General features: G+C 43.0%; 1 protein-coding gene across 1 annotated transcript in view; it reads left to right on the top strand.

The window, feature by feature from the left end:
- The first annotated feature begins 4,877 nt into the window (after nt 1-4,877).
- The window catches only part of LOC132387675 (zinc finger protein 208-like), a 75,350-nt gene continuing 63,621 nt past the window's right edge, over nt 4,878-16,606 (top strand). The window contains exons 1-2 of the mRNA XM_059960051.1: nt 4,878-4,920; nt 13,121-15,130. Coding sequence (XP_059816034.1) covers nt 13,528-15,130 — 1,603 coding nt within the window. The 5' untranslated portion in view covers nt 4,878-4,920; nt 13,121-13,527. The remainder of the gene's footprint in view (nt 4,921-13,120; nt 15,131-16,606) is intronic.

The following is a 16,606-nucleotide window of genomic DNA, read 5'->3' as shown; positions in this document are numbered from 1 at the left end:
ACGGTTTCCTGTCTGTGGTTATAAGCCGAATGAATGATAAAATGGACTCGACCTCACAATGTAACTCGACGTGACCCTGCACCATATGTCTAGTGATTGTTTTGCCAATTTCATTTTTCATTTTTAGAATCTTTTTTATTGATGCATAATCTTCTACAGCTATAAAATGATACAAAACGTCAACAGATTAATATGCATACAATTAATAAAGCTGAAAAAAACTGATTGTAAAATATAAGAATGGAAAAATATATATATAGAAAAATAACCCCATCTAACTCGAGAAAAAACCCAGTAACCGCAAAAAAAAAGGGGAAAATCCATTAGAAATGAACCCTCCGGAGCAATACGTTTGACGATCATCTAAATTTTTTAAAAAAGAATCATCAGCCGTCATATCACCTTTATAAAAAAAATAAAATCGGACGGAAACCATATAGCATAATTCAAATTAAATGATAATATTTGGCAAAAGAACCCCATCTTCTCTCAAAATCGAATCGAGGATCAAAAGTTCTACTTCTACTTTTTCCAAACTAAGACATAACATTCCTTGTTAAACGATTCAATTAATGTAGGGGAAGAAATATCTTTCCATAATAAAATAGCCTGTCTTGTCAGTAGTGTAACAAATGCAATTGCATGTTGATCTCAAGATGAAATACCCTGAATATGATGTGCAACTATTCCAAATAGAACAGTCAATCTATTAGGTTGTAAATTAATTTTCAGAGCTTTAGAACTTGTAGAACTAAAAGATTTCCAAAACTATTTTAATGAAGAACATGACCAGAACATATGTGACAAAGTAGCTACTTCAGTTTTACATCTATCTCAGCATTTGTCTATACTAGGAAATATTTTAGATCGTCTCCCCTTTGTTAAATAATACCGGTGAACAGTTTTAGATGGAATTAAACAATGGTTGGCACATACAGAAGAGGAATTTACATTTTTCAAAACTCGAAGCCAATCTTCATTAACAAAGGTCATATTAAGTTTTCTCTCCCAATCTTGTTTAATCTTTAGTGATAGGTTCTCGTTTTGTAACAAAAATAAATGATAAATTCTGCCAATGGAACCTTTCGCAAAGGGATTCAATTTCAAAATGGTATCCAACAAATCAGATTCTTGTAAACATGGAATCTTAGGTAAATATTGTTGTAAAAATGTCTAAACTGAACATATTGATATGTGTATGAGCGAGAGAAAATTTGTTAATTAACTCTTCAAAGATCATAATGGACCATCACAAAATAAATCTGTAAAAGAAAGGATCCCTTTATTTTTCCATAGGAGAAAAATGGGGTCAGTTGTTGAAGGTATAAATGAGAAGTTTCGATGTAAAATACTAGTCATCTTAAATTGTTTAAAATTTTTTAAAAAACGAAACTGATCCCAAATCCGTAGGGATTCTTTAATAACCGGGTAAAGATTTAAATTTGGAATTTTAAAGAGCTGTAAAAGTAATGGAGCTCCTAATATTGAAGTTAAATGAAATTGTTTAACTGCTTTTAATTCCAAATCAACCCATAATTGATTTTAGTTCTTATCAAGACAATATAACCAAAAACAGAATTGTCTAATGTTCACAGCCCAATAATACTCTTAAATTAGGAAGTGCAAATCCACCATTTTTTTCAGATTTTTGTAAATGATACTAATTAATTTATTGTTCCAAATAAAGGAAGAAATAAGTGAGTCAATTTGATCGAATTTTTTTTTAGTTATAAAGATAGGTAGATTTTGGAAAACATATAAAAATCTAGGTAAAATCATTTTCACAGCATGAATACGAAAGATTAAAGAAAAAGTAAGTGGATTCCATCTAGAAAATTGTTGTTTCATGGAGACCATTAAAGGAAATATATTCGCTTTGTGGAGATCTTTATTTTTTTTAGTAATTATTATACCTAAGTGTATAACATTATATAAAATACATTGTGTCATGACCAATATTAAAATGTGCATTTTGTGTCAATAACAGACTGGGAAATGTGAATATGGTCCCTGTCTCCATTCCTCCTGTAATCCACAACCAGCTCCTGTGTTTTTGTCACAGTGAGGGAGAGGTTGTTTTCTTGACACCACTGTGTCGGGGTGATGACTTCTCTGTAGGCTGCCTCGTTATTTGGGATTCGGCCGATCAATGCAGTGTAGTCAACAAATTCAATTAGCAGATTGGAACCCGCCACTGCATATCAAGAAGGAACAATATACGAATTTTGGGTCTTCCTGAGTTGGTCGAAGGCAATCGACCTTCAGAATGTTTTCCAAAGCTGTTCGCTCGTTTGTTTTCTGACGTTTTGGAGACTCCGCCTGGAATAGACCGGGTACACCGAGCCCCGGTGTTTAACTCCTCTTCTCAACAGAAACCTCGACCTGTGACCATTGCTTTTCATGGCTTCCAAACAACGGTTACCATAATCCGCCAATATCCTCGGTTAGGTATGATGAAGAAGATAAGATAAGGCCGGTCGAAGATTATTTGCCCGGGGCATTAAGTGAACGTTTTAAGTATGAAAGAAAAGTCATGGCAAGAGTTATATAACAGAGTCTATAAACCTTCACTAAATTACCCCGCTCGCCTCAGGATCATTTTGAAAAATGAAATGATGTCCTTCATCCACTGACATGCTTTGTAAACTTTTAACAGTGTAAAGAATTCAAAGGATTTGTCTATAGGAATATCAAACACAACAGCACGTTAGCTCCGCGGTATCTATCAGTTCACCAGCGCTTGAATGCCGCCGATCCTCGAAAGTGGAGACGGAGATGCTGGAGAAGACAGCGCCCCTCTCGCTACAAGGAGAGCGCGAGCACGTGTCCATATCCGTGATCTGATTGGATACATCGCCATGACGTTGTATCACTGTGACGTCATTCACTGGCTCTCATTTTGGAAGGGATTCACTGGGACAGCGCAGATACACCAACAGCTTCGCTCTGGGAAGCGGCCGTTCACCTGCTCCGTGTGTGCGAAGAGACTCATTCAGTTAACCCACCTTGTGATGCTCCGGTGAGTTCACAATAAATAGAGGCCACATTTCTGTCCGGAGTGAGCAAAGAGTTTCACTCAATCATCCCAGCTGCTGTAACAGCAGCAACTTCACATCAGGGAGAAAGTTCAAATCAGCTCCGTGTTAAATGTTTAACCATCACGGTGACTGAATGTTCATGAGGTTCATGACGGATTGTTACTGTCAGATTCTGCAGTTCTTGCAGCTGCTCATCGCACCCAGGACTGAACCCTGGTCACTGAGCATTGGAGGAGTCTGTTCTGCTGACTCCTTAAACTAGACTGGTGTTTAATATTGTGGATCTGTGAAAGATAAATCAGTTCTGTATCAAATCCCGTGTGTCAGGTACTTACAGTCTCTACTACACTCACTATGTACACTAGAAAGGGCACTCGGCCCATCTGGTTTCAGCCCATGTTTCTGTTCCGTATCAGTTTATGAAAATCTATCCCTGCCGTTCCCCTCTTGCTCTCGCTGAGATGACAGGTTGCAACTAGTCGCCACTCCGTGGGATAGGAAATTCCCCTTGAATTCCATAGAATCACAGAAATCTACAACACATTACAGTCCTTTTGGCCCACAATGTTGTGCCGACCATGTAAATTAGTCTCTAAACTGCTTAGAATTGCCCTACCGCATAGCCCTCTATTTTTCTAAGCTCCATGTACCTATCTAAGAGTCTCTTAAAAGATCCTATTTTATCCGACTCTACCACCGTCGCTGGCAGTGCATTTCATGCACAATCACCACTGTTGTTTAAAAATCTTAGCTCTGACATCTCCCCTGTACCTACTTCCAAGCAGCTTAAACCTATTCCCCCTCGTGTTAGCCTTTTCTGCCCTGGGAAAAAGCCTCTGACTATCCACACGACCAATGCCTCTCATCATCTTATACACCTGCATGAATTTCCTGCATGATTGTCTCCGGGCTGAACAAGACGATGAGCTCACTGTGGTTGTGACGTTGTTCAGGGCTCCGGACGAAGATGGTTAAACTCCTTCTTCTCCGCTCTTTTCAATGTTTTAGGTCACTCTCACAATTTTCAAAGGTCTTTGCTTCGAACTGCTGCATTGTTACAATGAACCTCTGAAGTCTGACAGCAGACTAGCGAGTGAATGGAGCAGAGTCAGAAACCAAGTTGCCAATCAGGGATTTGGGGCTCCAGAAACAGATGGGGCCTGGAGTTTACAAGGAGGAGGAAGAAGACAAACCGAACCTGCAGGATGTGGCTACAGATGAAAGATCAGACACATTTGGAAACTGATTGATTGAAAAAAAAAACTGGTTAATTTCTGCAAAATACTGGAGGAAATCAACAGATCCGGCAGCAAATGTAGAGAGGAATAAATAGAAAACGTTTAGTCCGAGCCCCTTCAGCATGCCTAGACTGTGTACTTCTCTGCTTAGTTGCTACCTGAACTGCACAGTTCCTCCAGCATTTTGTGTGTGTGTATGTGTGTGTGTGTGTGTGTGTGTGTGTGTGTGTGTGTGTGTGTGTGTGTGTGTGTGTGTGTGTGTGTGTGTGTGTGTGTGTGTGTGTGTGTGTGTGTTTTTCTAGCAACTGCAGAATCTCTTGTGTTTTATATCTGCCTTTGAAAGAGGGTTGTCCGAGAGGCTTTAGGTAAATGGAATGCCTGTTGATATTGAGTATATTGTTTTTGGGAGCTGCTTTCTACGTTAAAACAGTAACTGAGTTTTCTACACAGAAAAAACCCTGCGGTGTGGACATGAAACCGGTACTAGCAGGAATGTTTAATGGCACCGCGATTACCCATACAACCCCGGGTTTAAAATTTCGCTGCCTCTGAAGCAACGATCAAATGCGCAGGCATCAAGATTGATGACGTTACCGAATAGCACGCATGCGCGCCGTACACAAAGGCGCTCCGGATCGGTAAAGGTAAGAATGATTTTCCGGGCTGCTATCTTAAACACCGACTGAGGGACATTTGCTGTGAACTCCGGACATCATAGTCCGCAATCCTGGGACAGTCCTGCTCTCTTCCCTCTCTCTCAGCCCCACGATCCGTACACGGGCCCCGGGGAGCTTCCGGCCGCTGAGGGAATGGGAACCGATGGATCTCTCAGACACAGCTGAGCTCCAGCTATCTAAACGCAAGGATTAGGAACTCGGAGAAAGGGAACAAAATCTTTTACATCTCCAGTTGAGAAAATCACCTTTGTTCTATCTCCGATTACAAACAAGAGAAAATCTGCAGATGCTGGAAATCCAAGCAACACACACAAAATGCCGGAGGAACTCAGCATTAGTACTCTTTTCCATAGATGCTGCCTGGCCTGCTGAGCTCCTCCAGCATTTTGTGTGTGTTGCTTGAGCTACCTCCTCTCGTTCTGCCCTTTTCTACCGGTGAGAACATGTTTTGTCCCGTTCTCCCTGGGTATGTAATGAGATCAAACAACTTTGTCCTGGGGAAAAAGCGGTTTTCACATCACAAATGTGCCAGACTCCAGTGAGACAGACTACTGCCCTTCCCTTCATATTCATTGGCATTGCATTCACTGAGTTCACCACCGTCAGTCACTTGGGAGAGGGTTCAGGGGAAATACTTATGTACAATATGGAAACTGGTGTTGCAGTATTCTGGCGATGCAAAATTTGCTGGAGAATTTGCAAGTGGGGAGTGATATTTGGAAATCTGACCTTTGAAAGTATCATTTAGCAAGCAAATCACATGTGGATGGTTTGCAAAAGTTCTAGTGAGAAAATCCTTCATAACCCACAACAGGCCTGTTACATAGTTTGTGTGAGAGTGCCCATGAACTCGATCAAACCCAGAGGAGATCAAAGTTTTTATCGACAGTGATTTGCTAGCTGTTAAAAGAAATACCTCCCTATTTAAAATTCAGTGTGCACGTCTTGTTGTCAGTGGGTAAAAATTGCACAGCACAAGGTGTTTTGGCACACCGGTCATTACAAATTAGACGGGACATTGGTGGGAAGGTGGGGAGACTTCCAGTGCCCCTGATACCATCACCTATAAGACGTGCATCCAGCTGCAGCCTGTAACCCTGAGCTTTAAGGAGCTGGAGCTGGAAATGGATGAATTCTGGATCATCTAGGAGTTGGAGGGGGTGATAGTTATAACATCAAGAGAGGTGAGTTACACCCAAGGTGCAGGACACAGTAAACTGGGTGAGAGTCAGGAAGGGGAATGAGGTTAAATAGCCATCACAGAGTACTCTTGGGGTCATCTCATACAACAACAGGTAGACCACTTTGTAAACTGTTGGGGGGATTACCTGGCAGAGGAAAGTCAAATGTCCATATGTTCTCAACCCCAGATCCATTGATATCAATAGGGGTTAGCCTGTCTCCATTCCTTTTGTAGTCCACAACCAGTTCCCTTGCTTTTGTGACATTGAGGGAGAGGTTGCTTTCTTGACACCCAGACAGATGTTGTTCAGAACTCAGATAGAGTCAGCAGACAAAAGGTTGAGCATGGTGCGATGAATGTGCTGAGCTGTGTATATCACAATGCAAGAAGCATCGTAGGAACGCCCGATGAGCTCAGGACAGGGAATTGTGATATTGTAGCCATAATTGGGACTTGGTTGCACCGAATACTCTGAGAGATTTAGAGGAGCAAACTTTGCAGAGATTGCAGTCTATGCTAAAAAACAAAGGTTGATATAGTAAGCGATTTTAACTTTTCATATATTTAAGGACCAAATGGGGTAGAGTTTGTCAAATGTGCCCTTAATCAGGATGTAGAATTCCCGATGTAGAAGTGTGCAATAAGCTGTTAGGAAATGATCCATTGTTAGTGACTGAAATTAGTGTATGTAAACACTTCATATCTAGCGATCGTAACAACATAAGAGTCCAAGTAAATATGGAAAAAAAAAAGCGGGCTGGATGATGAGCTGAGATTCTAAATTGGAGGAAGGTCAATTCTGATGGTATCAGAAAGATCTAACAAGTGTGGATTGGGACTGGCTGTTTTTCTCGAAAAGCAGTTCTTGCAAGTGGGAGTTCTTCAGAAGTGAGGGTATAGAGTTTGTATATGCCTGCCAAAATAAAAGTTGTAAGGTAACTGGTGCAGGGAACCGTGGTTTTCAAGAGATATTGAGGTCCCGGGTATTTTGTTCCTCTAAATGTCTCAGACTGCTGGGTGCTACCAAGAATCATTAATGGCTACAGTATCTTAATGCCACGCCCTGAGCTCATCTGACTTTTTGTTTTAGAAACTTTGTTTCTAAAGCTTCCTAATAGTTTTTGCTCTTTTGTTTGCCCTCTCTTAGGTGTTTCTGTTGGCTTTGTCTTCTTATTCCAGCCACGGTTGTGTCCTCCTGCCGTTTCAATGCTTCCACTTCTTTGGGATGTATCGATCACTCAGTTCCCGAATTGCTCCCGGAAACTCCAGCCATTGCTGCTCCATTGTCAATCCTACCTTTTCCCTTCCAAACAAGTTTGGCCAGCTTCTCTGTTATAGAAATGTGGAGAAGTTCAGTACAGGAACAGGCTATTTAGCCCATTTTGTCAATGCCAAAAGAACATCAAAGCTTTCTAATGCAACTACCTGCACTGGAACCATCGGCCTCCATACCCCTACCATCCAGGCTCCCATCCAAACTTTTCTTAAGTGGTAAAATTGAGCTCATGTTCACCACTCGTGCTGGCTTCTTTTCCACACTCTCACGGCCAATTCAATGAAGAGGTTTTACACATATTCCCCATAAATTTCACCTCCCCACTTAACCCATCACTTCTGGTTGTCATCACACTTAACATCAGTTGAAAAAGCCTGCTTGAATTTACCTGTTCTATGCCCTTATATTTTTTCTACACAGGAACATAGAAAACCTACAGCACAATACAGGCCTTTTGGCCCACAAAGCTGTCCCAAACATATCCTTACCTTCGCCAAGGCCCTCTAATTTTCTAAGCTCCAGGTATCCATCCAGGTGTCCCTTAAAAGACCCTTTCGCTTCTGCGTCCACCAGGGCTGCTCACCAATCTCTGTGTAAAAAAAAACTAACTTCGATACTTTGAACAATTCCTCAATGCAATGGATAATTTCCTTGTCTCTGTTTAGTGCATTTTTTAGGTGTATAAGATGATGAGGGGCATTGATCGTGTGGATAGCCAGAGGTTTATTCTCAGGGTTGAAATGGCTAACATGAGGGGGCATAGTTTTAAGGTACTTGAAAATAGATACCGAAGGGATGTCAGGGTTATTTTTTTTTTGCACAGAAAGTGGTGGGTCTGTGTAATGCACTGCCAGCAGCGGTGGTCAATGCAGATACAATAGGGTCTTTTAACAGCCTCTTAGATAGGAATATGGTGCTTAGAAAAATAGAAGTCTATGCACTTCGGAAATTCTACGCAGTTTCTAGAGTAAGTTACATGGTTGGCACAACATTGTGGGCTGAATGGCCTGGAACAATAGACAATAGATAGTAGGTGCAGGAGTAGGCCTTTCAGACCTGCTATCCAGCACTGCCATTCACTGTGATCATGGCTGATCATACACTTTCAGTAACCCATTCCTGCCCTCTCTCCATATCCCTTCACCCCACTATAAGATGTCTATCTAACTCTCTCTTAAATGCATTCAGAGACTTAGCCTCCACTGCCTTCTGGGGCAGAGCATTCCACATATCCACCACTCTCTGGGTGAAAAAGTTTAGGCATCTCTGTTCTAAATGGCCTACCCCTTATTCTTAAACTGTGGCCTCAAGTTCTGGACTCACCCATCAGCGGGAACTTTCTTACTGCCTCCAGTGTGTCCAATCCCTTAATAATCTTATAAGTTTCAATCAGATCCACTCTCACCCTTCAAAATTCAAGTGTATACAAGCCCAGTGGCTCCAATCTGTCAACATATGACAGTCCCACCATTCCAGGGATTAATCTTGTGAACCTGCGCTGCACTCCCTCAATAGCAAGAATATCCTTCCACAAATTTGGAGACCAAAACTGCACACAATACTCCAGAACATGCTGTAGATTTCTATGTTCTAGGTTGAACAGCGAAATCACTTTTTTTCTTTAATCTGTGCAGGGTCCATGATTTTAATGCCAGTTTTCCACACTCCCATAGAGCCTTTCTCCATCTCCTGAGTAAACATAGATGAAAAATTATTTAAGATCTCCCCCATGTGCTTTCGTTCCACAAGTGGATCACCATTCCGGTCTTCCAGAGGACCAGCTTTGTGCCTTACAATCCTTTTGCTCTTGATCTATCTGGAGAATCCCTGTGGATTATCATTCATCATTTCTGCAGGACAATCTCATGCCATCTGGATTTATTTCTTATGTGTTCTCTTGCATTTTTTATCCTGCCTATCCCTGTTATACAACTTCATTTTATGCTTCACCAGGGTCTCAATATCCCTTGAAATCCAAGGTTCCCTACAGTTTTTTATCTTCACTTTTTATTCTGAGAAGCAAATTCCCCCTTTGTACTTTAAAAATTTGGCTTTGAAGGACTCCCATTTACCAAACACACCTTTGCCATAAAGCAGCCTGTCCCAGTCCACAGTTGCCAGATCCTAGTATCTTAATTCAAGCCCTGAACACATCCACCTTTCCTACGCTGCTCCTTGTATTGAAATATACAGGGCTCAGCATATTCACTGCACCATGCTCAACTTTTTCATTCCTGACTTTGTCGGAGGACTGAACACCAACTGTCTCCATTACCCCTCCACTATCTGTTCTATTATTCAGGCTCCCATTCCCCCTGCAAGTTTAGTTTAGCCCCCCTTACCCCCACCTCCCTCCATGCAGCTCTGTCACCCCTTTGGCTTTCCTCTCCCAGATCAATAAAAAGGAGGTGCATACCAGGTACAGGCAGATAGGAACAAATGGGGTACTTATGAAATACAGGAAATTCAAGTGAACACTTATGAAAAAAATAAAAGGAGGCATGAGCTTGCCTGGGCAGAGAAGGTGAAGGAGAATCCTCAGGGATTCTGCAGATATGTTTAGAGCAAATAGATTGCAAGGGAAAAAATTAATCCTCTGCATCAGAATGGTAATCCATATGAGGAGACAAAGTAGATCGGGGAGATTATTTTTGCATCCGTATTTACACTGGAGATGGACACAGAGTCTATAGAAGTGAGGCAAAGCAGCAACAACTTCTTAAGGCAAATTAGTGTGGATAAATCTGGGACTCTGGGACTCTGCGGAGGACAAGTGCAGAAACTGTCAGGGCACAAGCAGAGATATTTAAATAATCCTCAGTGGCAGGTGAGTTATTGGAGGATTGGAGGACACTGTTTGAGAAAGGCTCTAAAAATAAACTAGGAAATTGTACATTGATGAGCTTGACATCAGTAGTGACGTTATGTGCTGGACCCGGACAAGTATTTGGATAGATGTGGACTGATTAAGGATAGACAGCATGGCTATGTGCATGGCAGGTCATTTCTAACTAATCTTATAGAGTCTCTCGAGGAAGTTATCAGGGAAGTGGATGAAGGCAAGGCAGTGGATGTTGTCTACATGGACTTTAGCAAGACACTTGACAAAGTCTCATATGGGAGGTTGGTCAAGAAGGTTCAGTCAATCAGCATTCAAGATGAGATAGTAAATTGGATGAGACACTGACTTTGGCAGAAGCCAGAGTGTGGTAGCAGATGGTTGCCTCTCTGACTGGAGGCCTCTGATTAGTGGTGTGCCACAGGGATCAGTGCTGGATCTGTTGCTGTTTGTCATCTATATCAGTATTCTAGAGGATAGTGTGTTTAACTGTATTAGCAGATCTGTAGATGAAACGAAGATTGGTGGTGTAGTGGTCAGCGAGGAGGACTATCATGGCTTGCAGTGTTATCTGGACCCACTGGGAAAATGGATTGAGAAATGGAAAATGGAATTTAATGCAGACAAGTGTGAGTTGTTGAACTTTGGTCTGACCTACCAAGGGAGGTCTTTCAGAGTGACTGGTCGGGCACAGAGGAGTGTTGTAGAAGAAAGGGACCTGGGAATACAAGTCCTTAATTCACTGAAAGTGTTATCACGGTTAGATAGAGACGGAAAAAAAGATTTCAGCCCATTGGCTTTGATGAACCAAATACTGACAATAGATGGATGTTATGTTGACTTGTAGAAGACATTGGTGAGGCCTAATTTGGATTATTGTGTGCAGTTTTGGTCACATACCTACAGGAAAGATGTAAAAGAGTTTCAGAGTTCAGAGAAATTTCACAAGGATGTTGCCAGGTCTGGAGGGCTTGGATTATAAGGAAAGATTGAACAGGTCAGGACTTTATTCTCTGGAATGTAGAAGATTGAGGGGAGATTTGATTGTGGTAGAGGGGCATAGATAGCGTAAATGCAAGCTGGCTTTCTCCACTGAGACAACAAGAGGCCATGGGTTAAGGGTGAAACATGAAACGTTAAGGGAAGCATGAGGGGAACTTCTTCACACAGACAGTCTTCCGGATGTGGAATGAGCAGCCAGCACAAGTGGTGCATGCGAGCTTGATTTTAACATTTAAGAGGTTCGTGTAGGTACCTGGATTGGGAGTGGGCAGTTTAAATAGTTCAGCACAAACTAGATGGCCCAAAGGGCCTGTTTCTGTGTTGAAATTTGCTATGACTGTGACAACAACCTGAAATAATACAAAAATTCACCCTAAGTCCTTTTAACAGCTGTGCGGACCAACCAGTCATTTCAGCAGGAATTTTTATATGGCGTTAAAACTGTGGCACATTAAGTTAATAATACATAAAAGAAAATCCCAGCTGCACGTCAAGAGACTATTTGTGTGAGACTGTTTCAGTTACTGTGGGGCCAGGCACCCATGCAGCTCAGCAGGAACAGGGAGTAATACCAATGGAGAGAGTCAAACTGAGCCAGGGTATAAACTGGGTATAAACAGGGTATAAAATGCCCCATTCTTATAGAGACAGGAAGAACATCAGAGAATTGATGGTCATTCCAGATACCAGCACACTGCCCAGTCAGGAGAAGATTTCAGACAGACAGACATACTTTATTGATCCCGAGGGAATTTGGATTTTGTTACAGTTGCACCAACCAAGAATAGAGTAGAAATATAGCAAAATAAAACCAAAAATAATTAAATGATAATAAGTTATGCAAAGTGGAAATCAGTCCAGGACCAGCCTATTGGCTCAGAGTGTCTGACATTCTGAAGGAGGAGTTGTAAAGTATGACGGCCACAGGCTGGAATGACTTCCTGTGACACTCAGTGTTGCATCTCAGTGGAATGAGTCTCTGTCTGAATGTACTCCTGTGCCTAACCAGTACATTATAGAATGGATGGGAGACATTTTCCAAGATGGCATGCAACTTGGACAGCATCAACTTTTCAGACACCACCGTCAGAGAGTCGAGTTCCACCCCCACAACATCACTGGCCTTACGAGTGAGTTTGTTGATTCTGTTGCTGTCTGCTTCCCTCAGTCTACTGCCCCAGCACACAACAGCAAACATGATAGCACTGGCCACCATAGACTCGTAGAACATCCTCAGCATCATCTGGCAGATGTTAAAGGATCTCAGTCTCCTCAGGAAATAGAGATGGCTTTGACCATTCTTGTAGACAGCCTCAGAGTTCTTTGACCAGTCCAGTTTATTGTCAATTCGTATCCCCAGGTACTTGTAATCCTCCACCATGTTCACAGTGACCCTTTGGATGGAAACAGGGGTATCTGGTGCCTTAACCCCCCTCAGGTCCACCACCAGCTCCTTAGTCTTTTTCACATTAAGCTGCAGATGATTCTGCTCACACCATGTGACAGTTTTCCCACTGTAGCCCTGTACTCAGCCTCATCTCCCTTGCTGATGCATCCAACGATGGTAGAGTCATCAGAAAACTTCCGAAGGTGGCAAGACTCTGTGGTGTAGTTGAAGTCTGAGGTGTAGATGATGAAGACAAAGGGAGACAGGACAGTCCCCTGTGGAGCCCCAGTGTTGCTGACCACTCTGTCTGACACACAGTGTTGCAAGCGCACATACTGTGGTCTGCCAGTATTTATCTGTCTAACTTGGGATTAACCTCACTGTAACAGTGTGATACCAGATCAAAGCTTGGCAACTCAAGTAATCTCATCTGAAATGTTGTCCTAAACCCATTGATGGATTTTGTATATCTTTTTACAGGTTAAATATGAGAAGGAATTTGTCTCCAGGAAGCTCAAACATGGCACACCAGTTTTGTTGTCTCTGTCTAGATATTTAATAAGTGGAGCAAGGGATTCAATCGACCATCCTTCCTGCTCAGACTGTGGGGAGGGATTAACTTGGTCATTTGACCAACTGGCAAGCCCGTCATTTTACACAGGAGAAAGGCCATTCACTTGCTCAGAAAGTGGGAATGGATTCACTCAGTTATCTCAATTGGAAGGTACAAATTCACACTGGGCAAGGCCATTCATCTGTTCTGTGTGTGAGAAAGGATTCAGTTGGTCTTCCCACCTGTGGAAACACCAGTCAGTTCACACCATACTGGGCAGAGGCTAGTCATCTGCTGAATTTCTGGGAAAGGATTCACTCAGTCATTTGACCTAATGGCTCACCAGCGAGTTCACACCAGGGAGCGGCCGTTCACCTGCTCAGTCTGTGAGAAGAGATTCACTCACTCTTCCACCCTATGGAAACACCAGCGCGTTCATACTGGGGAGAAGCCATACACCTGCTCAGTCTGTGGGAAGAGATTCACTGAGTCATCCACCCTACTGGTACATCAGCGAGTTCACACTGGGGAGAGGCCATTCACCTGCTCTGTCTGTGGGAAGGGATTTAATCGGTTATCCCACCTACAGAGTCACGAGCGAGTTCACACTGGGGAGAGGCCTTTCACCTGCTCAAAATGTGGAAAAGGATTCACTGATCCATCCAACCTACAGAGACATCAGCGAGTTCACACTGGGGAGAAGCCGTTCATCTGCTCAGAATGCGGGAAAGAATTCACTGAGTTATCCAACCTACAGAGTCACCAGCGAGTTCACACTGGGGAGAAGCCATTCACCTGCTCAGAGTGTGGGAAAGGATTCACTGATTCATCCACCCTGCAGAGTCATCAGCGAGTTCACACTGGAGAGAAACCTTTCACCTGTTCAGAATGTGGGAAAGGGTTCACTCATTTATCCAACCTACGGAGACACCAGAGAGTTCACACTGGGGAGAAACCATTTACCTGCTCAGAATGTGGGAAAGGATTCAGTGAGTCATCCACCCTACTGGTACATCAGCGAGTTCACACTGGGGAGAAGCCGTTCACCTGCTCAGAATGTGGGAAAGGATTTACTGCTTCATCCACCCTGCATAGTCACCAGCGAGTTCACACTGGGCAGAAGCCTTTCACCTGCTCAGTCTGTGGGAAAGGATTCACTCGGTCATCCAACCTACAGAGTCATCAGCAAGTTCACACTGGAGAGAGGCCGTTCACCTGCTCAGTCTGTGGGAAGAGATTCTCTCATTCATCCACCCTACAGAATCATCAGCGAGTTCACACTGGGGAGAAGCCGTTCACCTGCTCAGTCTGTGGGAAGAGATTCACTCAGTCATCCCAAGTACAGAGTCATCTGCGAGTTCACACTGGGGAGAAGCCGTTCACCTGTTCAGAATGTGGGAAGGGATTTACTCAGTTATCCCAACTACTGAGTCATCAGCGAGTTCACACTGGGGAGAAGCCGTTCACCTGCTCAGTCTGTGGGAAGGGATTCACTGATCCATCCAACCTACAGAGTCATCAGCGAGTTCACACTGGGGAGAAGCCGTTCACCTGTTCAGAATGTGGGAAGGGATTTGCTCAGTCATCCCAACTACTGAGTCATCAGCGAATTCATACTGATGAGAGACCATTCCCCTGCTCAGTCTGTGGAATGAGATTCACACATTCATCCACCCTACAGAGACACCAGCGAGTTCACACTGGGGAGAAGCCATTCACCTGCTCAGTCTGTGGGAAGAGATTCACTCGGTCATCTGACCTACAGAGTCATCATCGAATTCACACTGGGAAGAAGCCGTTCACTTGCTCAGAATGTGGGAAGAGATTCACTCATTCATCCACCCTACAGAATCACCAGCGAGTTCACACTGGGGAGAAGCCATTCCCCTGCTCATTATGTGGGAAGAGATTCACTCGCTCTTCCACCCTGCAGAGACATCAGCAAGTTCACAATGGGGAGTGGCCATTGTTATGAATCCCTAGGTTTCATTTGCTGTGGACTGTCATTTGAAGAGAGACAGAGATTAAGAAGGTGAATCAGTCTGACTTACAGCTTATTTACATCGCTCGCAGCTTGTTTAGTTTTAACCGCTGACACAGACACTCAGAGTCAGACGGAGGAAAAACGGAAGGATCAAAATCCAGGAACTAGTGGCCAAGGGTCTGATGTGCCATCAATAACTGTCGGAGACATGAGGCGAGATATGGGCTTTTATTAGCTGAAAAATTGAACATTCTCAGCAGCAGAACAGCAAGAGATCAACGCACACATCCTGGAGACTGAGGGAGGAGCCATGCCTCCAATTTCCTTTATACAGGGGTCTGTGTGCAGAGACATAGAAGCAGTCAGCAAGGGGGGGGGGGGGGGGCGTGTCCAGTCAGGTATATGTAGTTCACCACAGGGTCGCTGTTTAGAACTTTCCTATGCCCACAATGGTAGGTTCATTATCAATCACCATACTTCGAATGTGTGATTGCGACCCTGTTTGATCCATAGGAGTGGATCTGTTTTGGGGTATCCTGTGAAGACCACTGACGTCTTAACCCTTGCCTAGATGTGGTGTGGTAATTCAGTTGAAGATGATACCCCTGGTGACAAGTCACTTTCGGTAATAATTCATATGTGGATTTGGAATGATGACAGATAAAGTCTACAGCAACTGTTCTCTCATTTTACCACCATGGAACCTGTGGAATTTGACATAATTGCCTTCTCTTGATATTTACCCTGGATTACAAATATCTCTCATCATCTATTCTGTGGATGAACTGAACTTTTGCACTTTACCATCCCAAGACTCCAAGCCTTGTTTCCCCTGAGCTCACTAGTTTGGGAGTTATATTTACACACGTATATACACATAATACTGTTAACTTCTGTTTATCTTGTTTAAGTTGCTATTTTTTAAGCAGATTCTATTAAAGATAGTGGTTTTAACATCAAAACCAGACTCCAAGTGTAGTTTATGGCTGCTGGCTTGTTTCTAAAGCATTAAGGTTCATAACAAATTTGGGGCCTGCGTCTGGGATAGGAACAAATTTGGGGGCTATTGATCGATTAATTATCGATTTGATTGGGGAAATCCCTTTTGATTTAATTGTGTGTGGAAATCAGCAGCAATGGATACTGATAAATTTCTGGAAACACCAACCCCTGAGGCATTAGGAAAAGCCAAATTAATGAATTGCTGACTGTTGCTACTGGGCTGAACCTTAAGGAGTAAGGGTGTGTGAAGGACCAGGGTAAGTGAAAACTGGGACAGCAGGTAAAGTTAAAAAAAATACATGTTTTTTTTTATATAATCTAGGCATCCACCCCCTTTTGCAGAGACTGGGATCCCTGGTTCAATCGGTAATGATGTTGTGCATTTCAATGTTCACCTCTCAGTCCTCAATTCTCTAATTGAAAGGGT

Source organism: Hypanus sabinus, unplaced genomic scaffold (assembly GCF_030144855.1).
Source record: "Hypanus sabinus isolate sHypSab1 unplaced genomic scaffold, sHypSab1.hap1 scaffold_209, whole genome shotgun sequence".
NCBI classification, from domain to species: domain Eukaryota; kingdom Metazoa; phylum Chordata; class Chondrichthyes; order Myliobatiformes; family Dasyatidae; genus Hypanus; species Hypanus sabinus.
The sequence above is the reverse complement of the archived record's forward strand: the minus strand, read 5'-3'. Positions and strand labels throughout refer to the sequence as shown.